The sequence below is a fragment of the Callospermophilus lateralis genome, chromosome 18, assembly GCF_048772815.1.
Source record: "Callospermophilus lateralis isolate mCalLat2 chromosome 18, mCalLat2.hap1, whole genome shotgun sequence".
Taxonomy (NCBI): domain Eukaryota; kingdom Metazoa; phylum Chordata; class Mammalia; order Rodentia; family Sciuridae; genus Callospermophilus; species Callospermophilus lateralis.
Window position 1 is genome coordinate 19,986,168 of NC_135322.1, and position 25,985 is coordinate 20,012,152.

General features: G+C 37.4%; 1 protein-coding gene across 3 annotated transcripts in view; it reads right to left on the reverse strand.

The window, feature by feature from the left end:
- Positions 1 to 25,635, reverse strand: part of Znf507 (zinc finger protein 507) — a 41,182-nt gene extending 15,547 nt beyond the window's left edge. The window contains exons 1-5 of one of the 3 annotated variants that reach the window (XM_076838925.2): positions 25,515 to 25,635; positions 23,991 to 24,084; positions 16,365 to 18,502; positions 14,689 to 14,806; positions 10,869 to 10,983 (exon numbers count right to left, since the gene is read on the reverse strand). In XM_076838925.2, the coding sequence (XP_076695040.1) occupies positions 10,869 to 10,983; positions 14,689 to 14,806; positions 16,365 to 18,500 (2,369 nt within the window). In that variant the 5' untranslated portion in view covers positions 18,501 to 18,502; positions 23,991 to 24,084; positions 25,515 to 25,635. The remainder of the gene's footprint in view (positions 1 to 10,868; positions 10,984 to 14,688; positions 14,807 to 16,364; positions 18,503 to 23,990; positions 24,085 to 25,514) is intronic. The other 2 variants (XM_076838924.2, XM_076838926.1) reach the window with 2 other exon arrangements.
- Positions 25,636 to 25,985: the final 350 nt, after the last annotated feature.

The following is a 25,985-nucleotide window of genomic DNA, read 5'->3' on the forward strand; positions in this document are numbered from 1 at the left end:
TGAGGAATACCAGTCATTTTTTAAATTGCCTTTCATTTGGGGTTGTCTAATGTTTTTTCAGTGAACCTGGGGTTATGGGTTCTTGGGAGAAGCACCAGAGTGGTGAAGTGCCACTGTCATCAACTCATACTATCAATGTGATTTATCATTGTGGATGCTGACCTCAATCACCTGGCCGAGGTCAGGTTTCTCAGTAAGTGACTCTTTCCACACTGTACACTTTGGAAGGAAGTGACCATTTGAAGCCTTTACTTTAGGAGTGGGAGTATTAGCCGCCTCTCTGAGGACAGAGTATCTATAAAAATTATCTGGAATTCTCCTGAACTAGTGATTTGCCTCTTCTCACCCACTTATTTATTTGTTCAATCATTATTTCTATCAATATGGGCACATGAATAATTACTTACACTGTTGGACAGAATTCAGTTCATTGCTAACATCATTCCAGCTTTGACCACTTTCCATTAGTCCCTCTATCCTGTTGATTTTGTCATTTTGTTGATTCAGTACTTTGTTACTTGCTGGTGCTACAAGATGCACAGGATTATCATTTCTTTAGTTTTTAACTAGTGAATGATATTAGAAACCTAGACTTGGGGGCCAGTGAACTACTTTCATTTTGTAGTGATATTTTTTTCTGATTTCAAAAATTGAACATAGAAGCCGGGTGTGGTGGTGCATGCCTATAATCCCAGCTGCTTATGAGGCTGAGACAGGAGAATCATTGAGTTTGAAGCCAGCCTGAGCAAAAGCAAGGTGCTAAGCAACTCAATGAGACCCTGTCGCTGAATAAAATACAAAAAATAGGGCTGGGTGTCAAGTGCCCCTGAGTTAAATCCCTGTTACACCGCCCCCCAAATTGATTGTAGAAAATTAGAAATATCCAGGAAAAAACACAGAAAATAAAAGTCACTCACAATTTTATCAATAGATAAAAACCAATATTATCTTTTAACATATTTTCTAATATCTTAAAATACATATAGAATTTTTATAAAATCGGGATCATGCAAGCCTACTGTTTTATTAATATTCCATTCCCTAGAATGACTTAAACTTTCCATAATAACATATTTAACAGATGCCTTGTATCCTATCATTGAGTGGAACTGACAGAATTCTATCCACCAAGTCTCTATTGTTTCAAGCAAAAAACAGTTACTATGGTTTAGTTAAATGTTACCAGTCCCCCACCAGCCCTGTTCAAATTTCAGTTACTAACTGGTACAGATATGCTAAATGACTAACTGTACAGTAGTAACTTCATTGGCAGCTTTCAGTTCATGACTTCAACACAACTGTAGCATCGTCAGTGAACAGTCAATTTGTTCCTTTCAAAGTCTGTCCAAATTGGTCACTATGTTTCTAGTCAGTTCCCTCACAGTCAGCAAAACATACAGTTTGTGTTGTGTCCTTGTCTCCCAGTGATATACCCACACATACCCATTTTTTAAAAATGGATACTCAAAAAGAGGGAATTGGTGGAAAAAAAATCGAAGTGCAGGAAAAAACCTGAAAGAATAATGCTGGAAGCAAAATAAGAAAGAAAAGTCAATGGAATTATAGAACAAATAATTGACCAATAGGAAGGCTGACACTGTGGCCATGGAAGAAACCCTGGATGTACAGCAAGAGGATAAAATAGAAGGTGACCTTAATGGCATAAATAAAGAATATGGTTGCCAGAGGAAGTGATGTTGTCAAGATATTCCACATGGAAGAAGCTCTTGGAGAAGTTTTAAGATACTGAAGAGCAAAGGATAAAATGTCTAAAGTGGATCCAAACTTACAAAGGACAACTGACAATCTGCCACAGAATAGAAAAGATGCTCACTTCCCTGTATCAAGGAAGAATGCAAGCCCTGTTCAAACTATTCTTGGTAAGTTTTTTTTTGTACTAAGAATTGAATCCAGGGGTGCTTAACTACTGGGCACATTCCCAGTTCTTTTAATTTTAAAATTTTGAGACAGGGTTTTACTAAGTTGCTTTAGAGCCTTGCTAAGTTGATGAGGCTGGTTTTCAACTTGCAATCCTCCTGCCTCAGCTTCCCTAGTTGCTGGGATTACATGTGTGCACCACCACACCAGCCTTGCCAGCCTTGGCAAGTTTTTTTTACAAAGAGATAAAAAAAAAAAAAAAAAAACCTTCTGAATAAATCTAAATTTTAATTTATAGTATGCTATGGACTACATCTATATGGTCCCCCAAATACACATTTTGAAACCTAAATTGTCAAGGTGATGATATTAAAGAGATGAGGCCTTTGGGAAGTAACAAGGTTATGAGAGTGGAGCCCTTGTTATGAGAGTAGTGCCTTTATAAAAGAAGCTGAGGGAGCTTTTGTGGCCCCATTACACCATGTGAGGATTTAGTAAGGCACCATCTCTGAAGAAGAGCATAATCTCTTACCAGACATCAAATAGGCTAGTCCCTTGATCTTGGATTTCCCAGAATTCGGAACATAAGAAATAAATTTTCATTTATAAATTACAGGGTCTAAGGTATTTTGTTACAGCAGCCTGAATGGACTAAGATACAATGTATTAAAATATATTTCACACTATATTCATAATAATTGACAATAAGAAAAAAGGTCTTAGAACAATTATAATTTCCCTATTAATTATTAGAATTACTTTGCATGGTTTCAACTTGCGTGGTCTTATTTATGGTCCCACACTATTGTATAAACTATACATATATGTGTGTATATATACATATACTCAGACAAAACAAGAAATTTATAAGGTAGTATACATAAAGAAAGCTTTAAAACACTACTTAGGTACAGAATACATGACTTGAGAGATGAAAAAGCCCATAATTGGGTCAAGTTCTTAATTCTTCCTAAATTAATCCAGAACCTTAACATTACAATACTAATTTTAAGAGACTAGGCAAGCTCATTCTGAAGTTCATATTTGCATGCATTTATCACTCATTCAAAATAACAAGAAAGTGAATTACCTATAAAATCTTCATACTTAACTCCACTTCTTTACTTCTCCCATAGTTTGGTTTAATTTGAATACACAATTGAAAAAAAATGTTTTATTATGAAACACATTGTAAAAAGAGTGGTTTAAGGTGTATATGCAGTTCAGAAAATAATAAATACTATACACAACACCTGCTAAAGGGGAACATTACCACCACTGCAGGAGTTCTTTATGTGTTTCCCCCAAGATCTCATAAACCTTCTTCCCCAATTGAGGCATTGACTTTCTGAATTTTTAATTTTATGATTTGCTTGTCTTCTCACAGTTTTACCTCTCTGTATCTCTGAATTCCTATTTGTTTTCACATCTTTGAGTGTAAAGAGAATATTTTATGTATTCTTTGGTGACCTGCTTAGCTCAGTATTTTTGAGATTCAACCAAGTTAACAGGCTTACAGAGAACCTGCTTTTCTTTTAATTTTTACTTGTGCAGTTTCTCAATTTCTGTAATAGAATGTGAAAAGGTTTTTAATATTCATCTAGCATTGTGGTTATCTTTGTATGGAGTGCTTCAGGTTATCTAGTCTGCTATCTGAAATGGGAGCTCTCTGTTTATTAGTTAAAATTGCTGAGTCAATTTTTGTCCTGCTCAACTGGTCAGCAAATGCTGTGTTTATTTAAAACCTTTTCTGATGATATGACCTATATCCCTTATACTCAAATGAAATATACAGGCAAGTACAAAGATAAATTCTAAAATACTACTTGTATAATTCCCTTTTTAAATGTAGATCTGATGTAAAAGTGGGATTACACTATAGATTTTCAATCCTGTTTTGCTAATGCTGAGTATTGTCTCATTAAAATTATGCATTTTCAATGGGAATATAATGTTCCATCCTAAAGCATCATAAATTAACCATTTTACTCATTATACAGCTAGAATTTAAAAAATCCTTTTTGCATTATAAATAATGCTATAACAAATACCTTGTACACCAAACTAAAAACATTGTTGATTATTCTTTAGAATAAAGTCTATTTCTCTCATAAAATTCTTCAAAAGAAAACAAAGAAGTGCACACTCATAGTTAAGAAACAGAACACTACCAATATACTTTTGAGACTCCCTATGTGCCCCAAACCTTGATGGCCTCCGCATTCCTGGACTGCTGGACAGACTTTTTAAGCCTTTTATTTGTTAGCATTTACTATGTCAGGGAGAAACCAGGTATAATGAAATATGTATATTTAACTAATAATGGATATTTATGTAAGCAGTGAACCACACATTTTAGCAGTAAATGCTCAAGTTTCTTTTAGAAGTTTGTGAAGAACAAGTACAGCATTCTTCAAGATTTTGAGAATAGTTAAAATTCACTACCAGAAATGCTCTTTTGTGACGTGGTTAAATGTTGATGATGTGATTAATCAATATCCTTTAATATGAATAAGTCCTTAAAATCTTTTTTAAAGGGAGAAGAAAGGGATAAAGTGTGTGCTTGACAAATAAGCCCTAATTTCATGAATACCTTCCTTTCAGGCTATTCTGGGGGCTGGGTTGTGGCTCAGTGGTAGAGTGCTTGCCTAGCACATGTGAGACACTGGGTTCGATCCTCAGGACCACATAAAAAATAAGTAAGTAAAATAAAGGTACTGGGTCCACCTACAACTAAAAAAGTATTTCAAAATTAAAAAAAAAAAAAAAGAAGGCTATTCTGAAGGAACACTAACAAGGGTGAACATTCATGTCTGGATCTAATCTAAGTATGGAAGGAAAATTGAGAATCAATTGATAACATTAAACACTAAAGTGATTTTTCAACTGATTAAATAAGAAAGGATATTACAGGAGAACCTCAACTTCAAAGTTGCATAAGGTGGCCTAAATTCATTTATACTCCCTTTTAACCATTTTATTTTTTTGAACCCAGAGGGGCTTAACCAGTGAGCCACATCCCCAGTTCTTTTAATTTTTTTTTATTTTGAGACAGGGTCTCATTAAGTTGCTGAGGACCCTGCTAAATTGCTGGGGCTGGTCTGGGACTTTTGATCCCCCTGTCTTAGCCTCTCAAGTTGCTGAGATTACAAGCATGTGCCACCATGCCCAGCTGCGATCCTCCTTTTTTAAGAATATGCTTCCTTTAGTTAAATTTTCTCATTTTCCATTCCCTCCTCACTTCTCCTATACAATTCCAGGGAGCAACCCAAATTTTATTAGCATAAAAATTAGAGAAAACCATTATTACATCATCATCATGACTTATATACTTCACCATACTTGTTTTCTGAAATTCTCCTTACTGTCTACCTTCTTTCATGAAGATGCAAATTTCACAATCATGTGTTTTACTGAGTTGGAAAGGGAAGAGCTGACTCTATTCCATTGTGACCAAAATACATGTAGTACCCAGGGAAAGGAAAAATGACAGAAAACATGTTTTTAAAGTAGAAACTATGTCTAATAAACCATTTCTAACCACTGTGTCCAACAGCCCAGCAACATCCACATTTCCATTTAGATAACTTACTTTTTCCTAGCCCACCCTGTGCACTGTGTGTGTGTGGAAACCCGAAGTAAAACAAAATCATCAAAAGTAAGCAGCAGCATGGGTACATTTACTATGATATCACCTGTCACAATTTTGTTTTGATCCTTTGGTAGAGCTGCCAAATGCTCCTGATAGAGCCATTTGGTACTTAATTATTCAAGTCTATCAAGGCAAAGTCATATATCTGACATGAGAAGAAGAAAGAACACCCTGGCAGCTTAGCTCAGCAGTCCTGGTAGCCTGTCAATAAGGCCACTGCTGGAGCAAAGCTTTGGAATGCCAGAACCAACAGAATTTCCATGTTAATCAATAATATTCCAACCATCTGTAAAAAGATGATCTCTTCCCCATGCAGAAAAACTGTATTTTGGCAGCTAAAAGAAAGCCAATGTAGAAAGTCAAGGTTTGTTTTAATCAGCTTTTTCATTGCTGTGACCAAAAGACCTGACAAGAAAAATTAGAGGAGGAAAAGTTTATTTTGGGGCTCACAGTTTCAGCGGTCTCAGGCCATAGATAGCGGGCTCCATTCCTTGGGGCTTGAAGTGAGACAGAACATAAAGGCTGAATAGTGTGGCAGAAGAAAGCAGGTCAGCCAGGACATGGCCACCAAGAAGCAATAGAGAGACTCCACTCACCAGATATAAAATATATACTCCAACGGCACTCCCCCAGGGACACACCCTCTCCAACCACACTCTACATTCAGTCACAACTCAATTAATCCCTATCAGGGGATTAATTCACTGATAGGGTTAATGCTTTCATAACCCAATCATTTCATCTCTAAGCCTCATGCATTGTCTCCCACATGAGCTTTTGGGGGTTACCTAATATCTAAACCATAACTAGATTTCTTACAACTTGGGTAAGAAACTTGGGTCTGAATTTTTCTACAGGCTTTCTCCATTGCTAATAAGTCCCCAAACTCCAGGATGCTGGTTAAAATAATCCTATTTCCCAAGCCTGGCACTTTACTTGGTGAGTCTCTAGATCTGGTCAAATTAGGAACAGTTGCTGTGAGGGGTATCAAAGAAAAAAGAAGTTGAGTGTTTTACAAGTATGGGACAACTCATAGGATTTGAACATACACACAAAGATTTCAAAAGAAATCTTGCAACAGGGTTTGTCTTATTACACTCAATTTATTTCCTATGCTGAGAAAAAGAGAGAGAGAGAGAGAGAGAGAGAGAGAGAGAGAGAGAGAGAGAGAGAGAGAGAGAGAGACTTGGTGTTTGGCCTTTGTTAGGCTCCTAATATAAACAAACATACATTTAGGGGAAATTGGGTATTTTTGGACTGTGTATCAAAATTGGACCTGTATTAAAATAATTTGAGCCGGAAGTGGTGGTACCTGTCTATAATCCTAGCAACTTGGGAGGCTGAGGCAGTAGGACCACAATTTTGAGGCCAGCCTCTGTAATGTAGGGAGGCCCTAAGAAACTTAGTGGACTGTGTCTCAAAACAAAAAACAAATAGGGGTAGAGATATGGCTCAGTGGTAAAGTACCTCTGGGTTCAATCCCTAGTACCAAAATGTAACAAAACCAAAATGATTTGACATATATATATGTATATATCTGTGTGTGTGTGTGTGTGTGTGTGTGTGTGTGTACGTGTATATATTTGGGCAACTCTTTTATACCATGAAATATTTATTTTCAATAATAAATTTTACAGTAAGTTTATAGAACCAAAGCCATTTTATACATGAGATAACCTGAGGCACATATCAGCAAGCATTTACTGAGTAACTATTATGTGCCAGGCAGTATGCTGAATGATTTAGTGCAAAGTCCACCCTCTATGTCAAGTTTTACCCTGAACAGTGTTTTGGAACCTAAATATCAATACAATTATGTTGCTAAAGGAAAATGGGTTAAATGGTATATGGTTAGAAAACAACTTGGTAACCACAGGAAAAGATTTTATTCTCCACAAAGGTAATATTAGGGGATGTAAATGGAAAGCAGAGGATTCTAGTACTGCAATATTAAACCAAAAACAATCTACTGTTTGAAAATTCTGAAATTTTCTTTCAGAAAAATTTGGGGGCCACTGTTATATCAGGTATAACTACAATTGGTGTGTGGTTAACATAGAATAAACACAAAGTCTTGCAAAGATTGGGATGGGATGATGTCATTTTAATCTTTCCCAGTCCTTACACAGAATGGTTTGAGATGATCTCATGACTTCATGAGCAGGAAGAACCAGTCCCTTCAACATAACAGAAAACATTCTGGGGCTTCACGAATATAATCTCATTCAATCCTTGCAAAGCCTTATGAGCCAGGCAGTATTCTCCCCAGTTTCATATGGGACATAAGACTGAAATAACATTCCCAAGGTCTCTGGGAGGGCACAGGAAGTTTGTGGTTCAAGCCTGGGTCTTTTAAGCATCAGTCCCGGGACACTGGATTGTCTCTGAAGCAGTCAGACAGCACGGGGACTTCAGCAGTGACAGTGTTTCCACCTGGGCATAACATTTCTCTATGCCTGACTACCCAGGAAAAGGATTCTTTGTTTCCCAAATGATAAGACAAGTCAGCATTTTCTTTCTTTTTTAGTTAACCAATGAATCACTGGGAAGGGATAAAGACAAACCTGGGCCAGTGACTATTAGGCAAGTACTGTTTCCTGGCTGCTTATTATGTGCTAGCACTTATTATGGCATTTCATAGACTCTTCACCACCTCAATTATCTTCATTTTATAAATGACAAAACCAAGCAAAGAGAGGGGACACAGTTTGCTCAAGGTTACAGATCCCCTAAGTGAGCTTGCTCACCCAGGACTCTCTGTCCCCACAGCCAGGACTCTTAACACATAAAGCTGTATTGTCCAGATTACACAAAAAGATTGAGTGAAGGACTAGAAAGGCAACATAAAAAGCAAGGCAAGAGGAAGAAATAGGTGTCGCCACTGCAGATATCTATTACACAATGGGCACATATCAATACATGAAGAAGCTTTTGTGCCCTGGAAAAAGACTAGTTGTGCAACAAGGCATTTTGCTGTGTAAGAAATTCACCACTGCTTCTTATGAGCATGTTTCTTAACAAAATGTAGGAACCAGAAATGCTTAGAGTATGGATTCTAAGAAAACCGACCCAAACTCTGATCATAAGTGAACCAGGCAACAAAACTGAATGAAGTAGGTAGGAAATAAGATAGGAAAACTACTGTGACCTTTAGATTAAGGCTCAGCTCATGGCAAACTATATGAAAGTGAAAAGAAAGTCCTAGAAACATACTGGAATAGAACATGTTAATTTATAATGCTCTGCAGACTACAAATCCCATTACGACAGAGGAGGATACATATTTAAAGAGTTTAAAGAAGGTTAAAAGGAGTCACAAGGTTATAGATAATGAGATGCTACATGAAGAAGGTTCTCATAGGATGTTGTCCACTGGTAGGAAGATCTAAGGATAACTGCAACCAATCCCATGAGCCTATGACTATTTTAAGAACATAACAAAACATCCCTAAGACACCAACAGCTACCAAAAGGAGTCTTATAAGACTCATCAATTTAGGTCAACACAAAATGCTTCATAGAATCAGAAATCAATTATTATGAGTCTCTTTTGTAAATTTTATCATTAAAATCCATAAGTTCCCAATAAGAAACCAACTGAAAAAAAAATTTATATACAGGTTGAGTGTACCTTACTTGAAATGCTTGTGACTAGAAGTCTTTCAGATTTTATATTCTTTCAGTTTTAGAATATTTGCATATGATAACAAGGTATCTTGGAGATGAGATCCATTTCTAATCAAAAAATTCATCTGTTTCATATATACATTATACATACAGCCAGAAGGTAACTTTACCCCATACTCTTCTTTGTGCACCTGTGTTTTGGCTTTAATTCATTGTATGTGGTCACGTGTGGAATTTCTACTTGTGGCATCATGCTAGCACTCAAAAAGTTTTAGATCTTTTTGTGTGTGTGGTGCTAGGCATGTGTTCTTCCACTGAGCTTTACTCCCAGCCCTGGTCTTCTGGATTAACCTGTACTTAAGAGAAGTGTTTGTCTACAAGGTCCATGATAACAGAGAAGATGTCTCTTCTCTTATGAATACAGTCTCAGAGCCTAGCACAGTTCCTGGAACAAAATATTTGTTCCATGTTTCTGAGTGAATAAATGAACAGTCTAATTCTAGACCCAGAGACTATCTCTGCCCAAATCATGTGAATTTGGCATGGTACATCATTGCATTTGAGAACAAAGACACAAAACATTAAGGCAGAGCTTTCTCCTTATATCAGAAATTTCCAGTTTCTGTGATGTTCTCCCAGTATGAATCATAAATGAAATACATTCACTTCCACTTATCATACCTTACATAGAATTTAGGACACTGAGTTACCATTAATAATGGCCTTCATTATGCTCTGGAAAAAAATCTTTCTTAGGAACTGTAATTTTGAAAATACTACAAATGAAAACAAAGATGCTGAGGTCAAGATCAAATACCTTCCAATAAGCAACTTATAAGACCCTTTCTCAAAATAAAAAATAAAAAGAACTGGGGATGTGGCTCAATGGTTAAGTGTCCCTGGGATTCTGGGTTCAATCTCTGGTATTCAAAAAAAAAAAATTAAAGGGGCTCAGTGGCAGAGCACCCCGGTATCAAAACAACCAAAAACAACAACAACAACAACAAAAACACCACCATATATATAGAGAACTCCTTGCTATAGGCCCAAATAATGACATTTTATGGCATAGTCTGTCAAGTTTTCATGTAGATTAACAGAGCAACTTTTCCACACTCATTTGTGTCTATCTATTAAACTTGGGAAAAGAGTTGAAACCTGAAAAAATGTTTTGATGAGTGGTTAAACTATGGCCTAGAACTATCAGTCACAGAATTTGGTTAAGTTCTGATGTAGGAATCTTACGTTACACTGTAGCTTCAGGTAAAACAAACCGCATTTGGACACTTGGAGAAACTCTGTAAAACATCTGTATCTTCACATATTTATTTTGCAGTATTGAGTATTGAACCCAGGGCCTTGTACATGCTAGGTAAGTACTCAACCACGGAGCTATACTTCTAGCCCACGCCTGTACCTTTATTATATGCAAACAACAGTTTATTCTCAAAAAGCAAAGTTTATTTAAAAAATAATGATTTCTGTTTATCAGAATCCTGACTGAGAATGCTTATATTTTCTCTAAATACAAGGTGTAATTAGTTTTTATGAAAAATCAAGTAATAAAATTTAAATTATTATATAGGACAGTTAATTAATCTTTTGCAGTGAATTTTACTTTTAAATATTAAGGATTAATTATTTCTATTTTACTTATTTACTATACAAAATTTTAATATAAACATTGAAATTCCAGGATCATCACACTTACCTGTATGGCTTGTCAGAGTTATGAATTCGTCTGTGGTTTCTGACACCAACATATGTTGTACTTGTATAATCGCACACATCACATCTATACTGTTTCTGGGTTGAAGACTTACTCCCTAGACAAGGTATTTCAGAGTTTCAGAGATAGGTTTTAATAAGATTCAAATGACAGCATTTACATTCCGTTGTAAATGAATATTTATACACCAGAGAGTACTATCATTTTAATCAAGGTTTTCTTACTGTTTAACAAGTTTGAAGTGGCTTTCTAGATTGTGCTTTACCTAGACTATCAGCAGATATAAACTGATCATCATCTGATCTGTACACATAGATAGGGCTGGGTTGGTTTCTGCAAAACCTTATAAAAAATTCTAAAGTATACTGAACTTGCTTCTAGCTGCCCTGCTGGCTGTATAGCAGTTATATTAATCACAGATCCACTTTGATCAGAAAGGTGTTAAGTCTAATCAGCACTGGATACAGTATCCTAAGGAAACACTGGTTTGAAAATCAGCTGTAATTTATTATAATCCAATATTACAAACTTTAACCACAAGTCATATATAGCAAACTCAATATAAAAAGCGTAAGCTGGGTGTGGTGGCACAAGCCTATAATCCTAGGTACTTGAGAGGCTAAGGCAGGAGAGGAATGAAAGTTTGGGGCTAGCCTGGACTATATAAGTTTTCTCACCCTGTGCATTTACAGGTTACAACTAACTGTCAGCTATCAATTCAACATAAGAAGAAAAGCAACTGCATATTTTGAGGGGCTCTATTAACTTAGAATAATTACATTTAGTAAACTGACACTTTACAGGGACAAAAACTATAAATACACAAGTTCTCTGAAATGCAGAAAATATGGATCCAATGGAAACAGACCATTTTACTAACTCATTCTGCAACAATAGGGCTGAGTAATTTAAGTGTGAAAATACAAGTAGAATAACTTGATCAAATGAAACTGTTTCCTGAAGCTATCTGATGCTTTATTTATTCACTGTCAGCATAAAATCCACAGGCTATTCCTACTCAGAATGCTTTATATTCAGGAACAAAGCAAGCATTTAAGCTCAAGAATCAGGCAGAGCAGGAAGAGCTATGTGTCCCTTGGTAGGAAGAAAGCTTAGGTAAAACACAAGTAGCAGGGTGTAAGAGCAAACTTAGTGGTACAAAAGAAAACTTGCACTGAAATTTTAACCAAAAAAAAATCCTTATGTTACATTTAAACTGTTTAAAATTGAAATTTTCTTTGCCTAATAAATATTGCCAGGCAGAACAAAATATCCTAATTTCCTGGTATAAATCTATAACATTAATACATGTACTAATCATAATTATAATCTAAGTATTGCTCTTAATTGGTAGGTTAAAAACTTGGACTTGATTATAAATGGCACTGTTCCAAATATAGTTTAAAAAAAACTTGAAAAAATGAAGTGTGAAATATTGGATAATGGTTTTGTGTGAAAAATATTACAGATCAATGACAACTAATAAAACTGACAGATGGAAAAACTTAATATAGCACAGAATGAGAGCCTGTGCTACTTCAAGCAAATGTTTCCAATGAAAAAGAAGATTGGATTTAAAGTTCAAAAACTTGGGCTAAGTCCTTGCTCTGCCACTTACTACCAGTATGATTATAGGTAAATTATTTTACCTCTTGAGGTCTCAAGTTTTCTTATCTACAAAACAGAAATACTAGAATCTCATGCATGGTTTAGTAAGTCATGTATTTTTCCTTCACCAAAGTATGTACATTTACTTGCTTCTCTGGGTAGTATCTGCCTTGTTACTGAGCTGTAGATTCTTTGAGGGTAAGGATCTACCCGTTTGGTTTGCACTGAATCCCCAGGGATTGGCAAATTGTGGGTTTCTGAGAAAGGTTAATTTAACTGAATTTCAAGAATAAACACCATGCCAAAGTGCTTTGCTTCACAGGGCCACTGATGGATTTTGAAGATATACCCATCAGTCCAGTTCTGACTTCTTCACTGGGCTGGATTCCTCAAGGGCAAAGATGCCCGTCATTGTATATCTAGCACCTGGCACTACTCTAGAGGGGCATGCCATGCCTTCTGGATGAAGGAATGCCTGAAGTACAATTACACTGGACCTATGTGTTGAAAGTTATGTCCAGAGGTATTGGTGGTATAATAATGGGCAGACTGGGGATCAAAGGAGACATACATCTACTCTCTTGTTTAATAAGTTGACTAAGAGGTTAAAGAAGTTTTAACAAAATATGACTTGAAAAGTTGTTCTATCATCTGTCAACCAGATTTCAAAATAGCTAATATTGAATTAATAAAGTACTATCCAGCATAGAAAGAAGTACTGTACTTCTTTCTATGCTCCAGGTGGAAGTATGCAGGAAGCTATTGGCAACCTGCACTGTTTTATACTATGACAAAGAATAGCCAAGGAAGTTTGCAGGGGTAGGGAAGAATGGTAAACAATTAAAAATTGATACATTTAACTCTAAGAAAAAGTATAACCTACAAAGAAAAAAAGTTGTGAGATGGAATATGGTGGGCAGATGCTAATACTGTAAACTTATGGTTATTTTAATTTTGAACCAATGTTTTATCTTTTTTATTAAAATAGTGACTTTAATCTATGTACCCATTCAGATTTAAATTTTTGTTGCTGGAATACGTATTCTAGCACTGGTATTTAACTGCAGGTGACGCTACTGAGTCATTTCTTCATTAGGGATTTATGGTCCAATCATTTCTAAATGTTTTAATGTCTCCTTTATAGGCGATATGGTAACATAATCAATTAAAATAAAAGGAGGCATTTAGGGCTATTTTATAAAAAGGAAACAAAACTGTTTTAGCTCAGCCATCTATTGCAGAAACAGATGCCATGTCATAAACTCCTTTTGTTTTGGAGAGTTTTACAGGGATGACATCTGTTTGACAAGAGAATTTTGGTACTACAGTGGTGTCAAAATCAGTTCTTTCAGAAACATTGTAGAATCAGTTATGCTTTCTGGGGTATAATTTAATGAAACATTATGGTAAAACATTTCACTGTGCAGTTGTTTCTAACTTTAATTCTTAGGAAATCTAAAAAGGAAAGTCACCCCAATATGTTTTATTTCCCATAAACACTATGTACCACACTTGAGACATTTAAAGTATATCAATTTAAGTGAGCGGATGCAAGGAAGTACAGCTTATTACACTTTATCCCTAATTCTCTGAATGTGGCATCCGCCTTTTCATGGAACTCTAATTAAATCTTTTGATTCTAATATTCCTATTACCAGAAACTTGGCTGACTGGTACCTAACTAGTACATAACGTTTGTGTGTGTTTTTAAATAATGCAGATGAAATCTGGCAGTATACTTAGAGAAGAATAAGATCACAGCAGGAAGCCTCAGTTAAAGTTTGAGGTGGGGGCCTACCATCTGCAAAAGTTATGTTTGCTGTAGGTCAATTAGTGCTGGGAGAGGAAGAGGCTTCTTTCTATGCTGCAGTTTCTCTGGCTTGCTGATGTCATCTTCTGAGGGTCTATGCTATAGCTTGGCTTTTACTGGAGAGCATAAATTTTAATTGAAATATCTACCTGCACAGTTGAGTCCTTACTAATCTAGCCCTACTTACCCAGGATCTAGTAATAATTTACTGCATTTAGTGCATGAAATTTTCTTAGGAGCAAAGGTAACAATCACTCACATCCACAGTATAAAAATAGAGGATAATATATGCTTTAGTCCTGAAAATAACCTATGTGACAAGTAAGGGTATTTTTTACTGCATATACTAGTCACTGCAGCCTGTATTTAAAAATGCACAGATACCTTCCTGAACACATTTTCCATCAGTTGTATCACTGGAAATTCTTGGCTCATTAGAAGCTGCTATTGACAAGGTGTCTGGAAGGCTGTGCTGTTCTCTCTCATGATTCCTCAGCTGACTCTAAAAAGTTGAGAGAAATTAATATGTAAGTTTTCAATAAAAATACACATCCAATTACTAGGAGGCTGTGGAAGAAGCAGCTAATTGCTTTCATGGCCTCCTACTGAGAACATATTACCAATATTTTAAAATAAAATCTGCTAAAAGATCATTTGATTGACACATTTCACAATTTATAGAAAGAAATTCATCAGAAGGGTCACAATCTCATCACAAAGGCAGCTCCTCTTTTTATACTCTCTGAAAGGAAGTTACCACTTCTTAAGAGGCGTTTATGCATAACATACACATACTGGTAGGCCCAGAGCTGGCAGAGCAGAGTGCTCAGGATAATGCAACACTTCTACAAAAATTAATTCAATCAGTAACCACTAAACTTTATGCTAATTTCTGTCTTTAAACATCAAGCAGATGCATGAGAGGACCTAATTAGAACTGCTCCTCCAATGATATCCTCTTCTATTTCTACTCCACAAATCAAGAGTACAGCAGCAGCAAAAAAAAAAAAAACTTCCAGAACTTGCCTTTATAGTCTACTTGGATATTCTCCTTGGAATTTCATAAGGGTAATTCAAGCAGCTGGATCTCTCAACATTTTTATTCTTGATTTCCTTTCTTTTAACCACCAACTCTGGGTGATCTGACAGGAAAAGTCTACCTTCAGTTAGCCAATTAAGGTATATTTTTGATTTTTACCAAATTTTCAGAGATTGAACAAGTTCTAAACCAATGATTGATTCAATGGATGCACGTTTTCTTTACAAAAGAATGAGGAGCATTTCATACTAGCTGTTTCATTTAAGGTCAACAATAAGATGAAAATCAGGCAGTATAAATAACCCTTGAAAGTTCCTTATTTTTGATTTTTACCAAATTTTCAGAGATTGAACAAGTTCTAAACCAATGATTGATTCAATGGATGCACGTTTTCTTTACAAAAGAATGAGGAGCATTTCATACTAGCTGTTTCATTTAAGGTCAACAATAAGATGAAAATCAGGCAGTATAAATAACCCTTGAAAGTTCCTTAAACTGCCCATTAAACATAGAGTATGTGACTTTATTTCTACCAGACTCTCTTTTAATAAGTCTAATACAGTCCATTTTCCCTTTTGCAATGATATAAATCATTGTTCATTGTATAGCAGCTAATATGACTGACTTGCATTTGGGGGCCATGTAAGATGAGAAATAGACATTTTTCTGGGGTTAAGTAAGTCAAATGTGTACGTGACGTCAATCCATTGTATATACATTCCCTTGCAAATGAAAATCAACACTTTAAAAAGATATGCACATTAAAACACTGAAGTAGTAAATATAAAGACTAAGCAGGCAGTAAAATGGGGAACGAATTCTGGAGTGGAAAGTATGAAGGCCTGGATTTCAGTCCCAACTTTAATAATATTTATCTGGGATCCCCGGGGCAAATTATTAAACTTTTCTAGAACTCATTTTCCTTTTCTATAAGATGAGGTGGCTGGACTAAATTAAGAAAGTTCCTTCCTCACTCTAAAATTCCAAAATCCTCTGAAAGATTTCACTAACCAAGGCTTACCTTATAATGAAAGGATTCTTCACATTGTTTACATTGGTATATTCTTGTTTTACAGTGGTTGATCATGTGGCTCTCCAAATCTTTGCTGTTGTCAGCTATGTGCTCACAAATAGGACACTGATATGGCTGTCTCTGTCGATGAACTCGTAGATGCTGCTTGATGTAACCCTTGTTACCACTTGTATAGTGACATAGGCGACAACGGTAAGGCCGTTCAGCATTAGGGATATATTCTACCACATTGGTTCCCAACAAACTTGTATCACTGTTGGGTTGGCACTGGGCATTGTCCTGCAACTCTTTCAAAATGTCATCATCTGAAGCATTTTGATCTGTCCTTTCTCTCAATTTTTCAATTACAGTAAGTAGGGACATGCTGATGCCTGTCTTAACTTGTCCATCTGACAATTCCTGTCTACCCTCTGGAAGTGCTACCAAGGTAGAGTTGCTTTGGTTAAAACTAGTTAAGCCATCTGAAGAGTTTTTAAGCGGTGACATCATTTTTGAATATGCTGCCAATGGATTATCTACTTGCTTTTGTCCAGTATCTGGATCTAAGAGGTTTATATCCCCATAATGTCCAAGATTGGCTCTTGTTAGTTCTACAGCTCGTATAGGCATTGTGACAAGGGCTTCTGCAGCTAATGAATGTAGTCTAAGGGACTCAGAATTTGTCCTTCTTCGGCCAGGTGGGGCATTTTCATCAGTAGCTAAGCCTTTACTTATTAACTCACTGTCTTTCTTTTCTGGATTGCTCCAGCCTATGATCAACCCCCCAATGTCAACAGTACATTTGTCCGCATGATAAATGTCATCAGTTTCTCCACAGCCAGTCTGGGTTTCTGTTGGATTCAAGTTTTTCCCTTCTTCAATTTCAGTATTCATGAGGAAATGTTTCTGTGAAAGTGTTTCTTCTGCACTTGGTAAACGCTCCACTATCACATTAACATGACCTTTCTTATTTGGGCTACTGCTGATGATTTTCTGTGCCGACGAAAGTAGGCTATCAGCAATCAGATTCTCCTCTGAATCAGAGATCACCTCTAGCATTTCTTCCTCATTAGGGTCAAGGGTAACTGACTGACTTAGGTCTACGCCCCCTTCTGCACTATGTTCTAAAGGAGATGAAGATGACGACAACGATTCTGAGCTGCAAATTTGCACTTGTACTGATGGTCCATTGTGGATACTCAGTTCACTGTCTCCAATAGCAATGACTACTGCATCAACCCCACCTGGTGCAGCAGATACTGAAGAATCCAGCAAGCCGAGAGGCTCATTTTCATTTTCAAAGATTGGATAGGAGCAGTCAACTTCCCCTGCATGTTTCCAAGCATGTGTTTTCAACATTCTCTGCTGGCCACAAGTATAACTACAAAACAAGCATCGATACATGCCATATTGTTCATACGCATACCATTTCCTCCTACCCATTTCAGTCACGGATGAAGTTTGTACAGTATGAGTTTGTGAACTATCCACATTTATTGGGATGTCAGGAATGGTTTCATTATTTCTTTCAGTGGTTCTTGGACATGAGGAGTTGGAGGGGCTTATGCACTGTTGGGCTTTGGACTGGATGTGATTATTGGCTTCATTTTCATGGTCATTTACCACGTGAGCTTCAAGCTCCTCTTGGCTTTTGGATGTAATATGGCACTCTGAGCACATTAATATCACTTCATTCTGCTGACCATGCTGCTTGATATGGTCTTTTAACACAGAAAAAGAGGATGACAGAAACTTACAAAGGCTACACTGGTAAGACATTGCCTTCCCATCATTCTGGGCAAGAGAGTCAGGTGTGAAATTTGCTTGAGACATCTCAGCCTTTCTAATGTCAGCAGCAGGTGACTGGGTTACTTTTGCTGGAATCTCACAAAGTTCTTGCGTTTCAAGACAGCGTGCTGTAGTATTTGAACGTGAGCGTTTTTTCCCAATCAGAAGACATTTTTGTGACTTTTCATGCTCCACTATCTTGCTTAACTTCTGTATAACATGAATTAATGGATCTGCTTTAGCTTTTTTTTGCTCATCGATTTCTAATGAAGGAGTGATGATACCTTCAGCCGTCAATATAGTTTCTTGTTCCCCTGTATCTGGCACCAACATGGCAATACTGCTGCTGTCTTCCATATCTAGAAGGATAACATACAAGAAAGAAAGAAATACAAGTAAGTAAGTAACATACAAGTAAGAAATACCGGATACAGGAAAATTACAGGTATGTAATTCAGGAGATACATGTCAATTTTGGTGTCTAAGGTAATCTAAATATTTTCTAAGCTGGGAGTTCCACATCAATGTAACTAGCTGTCCCCAACACAGAGTTAAAATGCTTAGAATTTCACTTTGGAATGTAACCTCCTACCAAACTTGATGACGAAGATCTTGCCATCCTTTACATATTTCTCTGGAAATAACTTTAATAACCTTTATTTCCTTTTTTCTTCATCATGTTTGCCTTCGACATCAAGTTGGACCCAATCAGTTCTCTGACCCTTTATGTACAATGCCAAAAAAAAAACAAAAACACAGCCATTCTCAGAACCTGTGGAATCACCTCAAGTTACTGTGAAATGTCACTCTTTTAAGTCATGTTTCCTGAAAAACTATTTCTTAAATCAAAATGTAGCTATAGACTTTTTTACTAAAATCATAATTTTTCCCCTCCTAAATCTTTGAAATTATAAAAAAAGCATCATGTAATAAAAGACACAGTGAATTTTGAGAAGTACTATGCAAATGAAACTAAATAAAAGCAATAACCCAGTTCCTTCTTTTACTTCCTTTGATTTATCATCCTGAAGATAAACCACAAACTATGCTGTGGTTTTTTTTTTCTAGAGGTTATATTAGTGGCCAACTATTACTCATACCCACATGCATGTTCTTTTTCCTGAAAGGGAAAGGGCCATCAGAGAGGAAAAAGTTGATATTCCAGTTGTGCTTCAGGTCCAGAAATGAACAGAGTCCTTCAAAGGGCTTATCTGTAGGTCTTAATAATGCACTATGACCTGGGAAGCCTCTAAACATAAAATGCTCATAAATTTTTCTGCCTAAGACTCAAATACTCTTTATATTTCCTGGCAGCACTTTCATTTCAAACATTTCCTTTGGCTTAAAGTGAGACTAATTTGTTGACTTGGATCACATTTTTAAGTTTAGGCTTTTTTCCAGCAACAAGTTTTGTTTTTCCACATTTAGGTGCATTCTGGAATCTTACTCACAACATACAACAAATGCCAACAAAATTTTTAGTGGCACTAGCTATAGACCAAAGACCATGCTATTCTTAAACTTTAGTACAGACTTTGAGTTCTTATTTTAGGTAGTGAATCATGGCTCTTCTTCCCCACATGGCTGAATCAACATATAAAGGTCTTTCAGCCCCTTGCCAGGATCATACCTAACCCATCCTTCTAGACCTCTAACCAGCTTCAGTACTAGTTTGCCCATATCCACTTTGGCAGCAATTGTAGCTTTCCCTCTTATTTTCTGTTCTTTCTGGCATACCAGTTTTCTATATCTAGGTCCACATCAGGCAAAAATGCAAACATTTTACTCTTGGCTTCTTTAGTATTCCTTCTTCCCTCCTTGCTAATACTCTGCCCTATGAAATCAGCTTTCTTCTTTTCAGGGATTGCTTCTAATCTGCCTCACAGCAGGGAGTGCATTTCACCAAGGGTACAACATTGACAGTGATCCCCTTCCCAAAGGCCAATGGGCCTTCAGCTACTCTCTCCCCAAACCACCTCTCAAAAGAATAAGTTTCTTTTCATCTTTCTCAGGTAGAAAAAACAAGTCTTTTTAGATTTCTAATCAACCTTAAGTCACTGAAGAGGAGACCAATGGGGGAACAATAGTTTCTTTGGAAAAACCCTTTGCCACTTCCTAAATCACTTTACTGCCTTAGAAATGCACATTTTTAGGCCAAGGGGAATTTTGGCTTTTCATGTGACCACTGATTTATTTTTTGGACCACTAACTTAAGGCTATATTTTTTTTTCAGTTCAATGGTTTCATGCAGTTACACAATATGTTTAATAATAGGAATCCCCAAACATTCAGTATCTTGGACAAGATATGGCTCACCACTGTACACCAAAGGTCTCCTCCCTTGAAATGTAACATCCACAGAGGCTGATTGATAATCGGAGGTTAAAAGTGAATGTTTGCTCAATAGACTTGGCACACCTACAGTTACAAAGGTGACTCAGTTTCTACTTAATACATAATAGGAAGGATACAGAGCAATGCAAATTGTTCCCTGTGGATATTACAGTGTGATCCTTGGGGAAAAAAAACAAAACAAAAGGAAAATAAAGAGGAGGAGGAGTTCATCTAATCTCAAGTCTAATACAAAAGAATCTGACAAAACACATTTTTAAAGCTATGTCTGCTCAGGCATTAGGAGCTAATGGAAATTTGCAGCAGATGCTCCAATTTTCCCTGAACATTTATGTAAGTATCTCATTTTAGATGCTGCATACATTTGGGGGAAAGTACAGTAATGGCAGCTATAAAACAGATATGACAACATAAAATACATCAGGAAACACCTGAGAAACCAGTTTGGGTCCACATGCAAAATTAATACACAAGTCAAAACTCATCAAGACAAAAGTTGTTAAAAAAAAAAAAAAAAAAGGCAAAACAACTCATAATAAAGTATACACAGAGGGGACATTACCTTAAAGCTGACCCTCCAAATTTTGACAAAAATTTTACTTAGACCACTCATGCAATCACATCTATATCTACCCATCTATATATAGAACACATCAAACAAAGTAAAGTTTATTGGAATAAGAGAGATGAAAATAAGGAGTATATGTACAATCCCAGTGAAAACAATGACTATAATATGGATCACTTGAATACTATCCGTGAACTCTAAAGAGATGGACTAAACTCAACCTAAAAAAATTACCTGGACAGTGGAGGGGTGGGGAAGGTGGGGACAAAATAAAAATGACAACATCTGTGAGTGAAGTTGTGTGATGAGTGCCCAGAAGTTCAACATACTATTCTTTCCACTTGGGTGAATGTCTACATTTTTCATAATATAAAGTTATAAAAAAAAAAAAAAAAAGTTATGTGAAAAGCCCAACACAAAGTAGCAGGAAAAATGGAAACATTTGAAATTCATAGTACTCACAGTTTTAAACCAAACTGAGTACATAAGACACTGAAAAGCTAAAAAGAATTAAGTAACAGCTTTTGAATGATGTAATAATACACAGAGTAAAACTGACAGAGGGCAACAGTTAACAGCCAAATCCTAAGAGAGACAGAAGAGCTCCCCTGGGCTAGAAAGGTATGCAAAAGGCTTTTTGAAGAGGTAAGAGGTACACTGGATCCCAAAGGATGGACACTGTGCAAGACATCATCCATTTGCCCTGTATCCCCCTCTCCAATCTGCATTCCACCCAGGAGAGATTAAATCATTAGTCTTCCCTGACCTCTGGTTTCTGGTTGAATTCTACCAATGGAGAGTCTTACAGATCTAAGGGATACAGGAGAATGAGAACAGGATATTCACTGTCCTAGATCCCTGCCTCTAAGTTGCCCTGACGGACTGTGTTCCTCAAAATAGCCACTTCTCTCCAGATAGGCTGCTCTATAAGATTCTGCTTCTGGTTCTGGGGCCTCTCCCTTCTCCTGATGCAGCTAGGCTCCCAATAACTGTTCTATCCCTGTGCTCTGCCTACATAATTCCAACATTTTTATTAATAGTATCTTTGTAAATATACCCTTATTGCATTAATCTAATTTGAATTTGCATTTTCTTCCTTGGAATACTTCTGATACAAGGATAAGATTGACAAGAAAGGCAGCCATAACATTATTATATTTTTAGAAGTGAGAATAAGCATGCTATCTAAGGGTTAGCAAAAAGATCAAAATGGCTGGATAGGAAGGTTCACTCTGAGGACAGAATACTAGAGGCATAAGCAAAACCCATTGCTTGTTTGAAATCATTAGAAATGACATTAGATCAAATATATCAAACTGTTACAAATAAACAAAAATTGCATCCCACACCAGAAAAGTTCTATAATCTTTTCCACGGAGTCTCTTACATCTTTCTTTGACAATAGTAATTCTCAGGCAGAAGCTTAGAATTAATGTCTTACCCAAGAAAAGTTAAGAGCTAAATTATTTCCTTATAATTTGCTGTTTGGTTTATTTGTTTCTAATTAGTTCCTTTTAGTTATAGTAGTACAGTTATCACAAGTCAAATCAAGTTGAACAATTCATGTGGGCCTGGAGAAAAGGCTGTAATTTTCTGTGTATATATAAAAACAGTACAATATGATATAAAGAGTCTTCTCTTTCACACTCAGAATTTGTTCATTTCCAACTAGAAAAAACATTGTGCAACAGAAATAAAAGGCAATTCCCCATTTTTTTCAGAGTCTCATAATTTAAAAATATAAAACATTTGTTTTGCTCCAGACAAAAGGAAATAGGGGACAAAAGCTCATGTGTCCCTTCTCTATAGTGCCCTTAGTTAGCTGTGTGACTTTAGGCAAGTCACTATCTCTGTGGGTTTTAGATTATTCAGATATAAAACAAGAGGGTGGAACTGGAGAGATTTTACGGTCCCTGAACTATAAACTGCTTATAAAGAGTTACTGGGAAACTGCTTAAACTTTATAGGTTTACCTTACTAATGTCAACTATAATTTGTATGACTTAAAATCTCCTTAACACAATGTAATTATTAATTGCCACTTTGAAAAAAAACCTGAGTATAAATATCACAAGTACATGAATTTCATAGTCTAGAATTCTTAGCTGGCAGCTAGCCTGAGAGAATATTCTAATTTGGCAGCTGCAATTAAGACATAAGGTCTAACTAATATTAACCAACATTCAGATTTACTATAATTTGTTGAGTACCTATAATGTGCCAAGCATAGTGCTGGAGACTATAAAAATGATTAAGAGGAAATTCTTGTCCTTGAGGTACAAGTCCAGGGAGTAGTGCCTATGTAGATTTTTCTGTGATACTCATGTAATTCCTGGTAATACTAGCCTTTTTTTTTTTTTTGCAGATGAAGAACTTCAAAGATGTAAAGTAATACATCTGAGGCTCATAGATATAAAGTAACGAATGGTTTAAGAACTGGAAGAACTGGAATACAGCTGAGTATGGCAGTACATGCCCATAATTCCAACAGCAAGGGAGCTGAGGCAGGAGGATTGCAAGTTCAAAGGCAGTCTTAGCAACTTAAGGAGACCCTGTCTCAAAATAAAAAGCATATGTATTTTAAAAAAGAGCTGGGGATGTGGCTCAGTGGTTAAGTACATCTGGGTTCAATCCCTGGTACCACTCCTTCTCCCCCCCAAAAAAAAGAGAAAGAAAGAAAAAGAAAGATCTGGAATCCAGGCAGGACAATCTTATTCTAAAACCATGCTTTCCCTAATACAAGTTTCCTCTCAACTTCCAGTGAGAACATAAATGCATAAGGTTATTCATACTGAAGAATAACAGCCTCTCACAGCTGGGCTGCAAACATGTTAATGTATTTGATCCTCGTAACTCTTTGGGACAGGCTAGGTGGTGTTATATAATTTTTATAAATATGGAAACTCAGTGAGGTTTAAGTGACTTACCCAAGGTTACATGGTTGTTAAGTGGCAGAGCCAGTGTCTTTCAAATCAATTTCTGAAATTAATACAGTCCCTTGGATCAATCTTCAAAATCCAGCTGTGGCCAAGAATGAAAGTATACAGTATCAAACATTTCTCTTTTTTGGTGAAACAAAGTAATGACTAATTTGGGCAGTGAAAAATTTTCCAATACTTCATGTCAAAAAAGAAATTTAGAATAATATTCATGCAATCTGATTATGTGATGCAAATTTACATAATTCAACAAGTAGACTTGAGGATTTTTCAGAAGTTAGAAAAAAATAGCTCTGGAAACTTCTCCCAATTAATTGTATATTTCCTTTTACTTCAGAATGTATGTAACTGACTCAACACACTGCTGGTCTTACTGACATCAATATGGAATAATAAGTTTCATATTGCTATTTTAACCTTAACCAAAAATACAATCTAAAGGATGAGTATGCAAATTTTACAAGCATAGCGGGCAGAATGGCAGCATGAAAAGATATGACACAACGGCTTGACCTACTTAGGACTTTCTAATGTAATTTCCTGCCCTGGTCCTACATTTCTTTGCTATTGTTTCTTATGCTAGCTGGTATGAACCTAAGGGTCAAAGAATGATTATGGGTTTCATCTAGAAAGGGACTAATTTATTGATTATACTTAAATAAAATAGTTCACTGCTGGGGGAGAAAACATGTTTTCAGGCCTCCTCTGAAGTTAATTTTTAACGAGTTACTGTGATAAAAAAATGAAGGGCCAGACTTTCTCCTTTAATCAATGACACAACCCATTCACTGAGTCAGAGTGGAGTACTTAAGAAAGTACAAACTCAAGGAGGTGATAAATCTGGTAATTGCCTGATAAGAGCATTGTAGATGAATAGCGAATTTACAGCCCACAGCAGGAACTAAAAAGACAGCCTTAGGGTTGGGAGGGTTGACTCTACCCAATTAATCGTCCAGGCCTTCCACACAAACCATACACTCCGAATGCCCCCAAGTCTTAAAAGGTGGACACTTTCCCCAATGATCTAGAGAGATCCTTCCATCGGGATGATAAGTGCGAAAGGCTAGAATTGCTGTTTCTGTACTAGGCTGTTATTACACCATGCAGTGCCCAAAGGGCTGAGGCGATTGGGGTTGAGAAAAGTAATCAAGAGATGCGGCAAGAACAGTAGTTAGCTCCATCCTGGCTGGCTTAAGCGATATCACATTTGCACAGGGAAGGAAGCAACGCCTCAGTCAGGCCTGCCTGGGGGCGCCAAGCTGGAGACAGTATGCGGGTAGCGGCAGGTTCCCCCACCCCCAGCTGCAGGGCAAGGCCGGGGTCTCTGCAGGCCTTCCGGTGGACGGCACAGAGGACAGAAAGGGGACATGGAACTTGAGCCATGTGGCAAGCACCGGGAGGGTGTCAGCCGGCTGAGGAGGAAGCGGACGCCGGTAGAGGCCTGAGGGGAGGATGCACATGGCCGGCGGCGGCGCTAACAGCGAGCGGAGGGGCGGCCCCGGGGCGCCGTACCTGCGGTCGGGCGGCGGCTGCTGCTTCCGCGAGCCTCTTTTGGCCGGCCAGGGCCCTGCCGTGCCCTTGCCCGCGTCCTCGCCCACCTCTCTCCCGGCTCTTTTCCCTCTTTTCCCCCACTTTCCCCCTCCTCATCCGGAGCTCCAAGATGGCGGCGCTGAGGCCAGATCACGTGAGCCGCGGGCAGGTCAGGTGACCCAGTGGCGGGCGAGGGGGCGGGGCAACGGCCAGGCCCCGCCCTCTGCCGCCCAGGGCCGCGGGGGCCAACCAGGTTATCCGGGCTCAAAGAGGGTATCCGCCTGGTTCCCTGAGGCCTCAGAAACGGCGGCGGGTTCTGCCTGCGTGATCCGGTTCTCAGGCCCCCTGCCCGGCTATCGGAAGCTCTCTAGGTCTAGAAGTCGACGCGTGTTCTCTTCGGAGCCTTCCCATGTGGCCTAGATCTACTGTGGGCTAACTTTATCACCCCGCCCT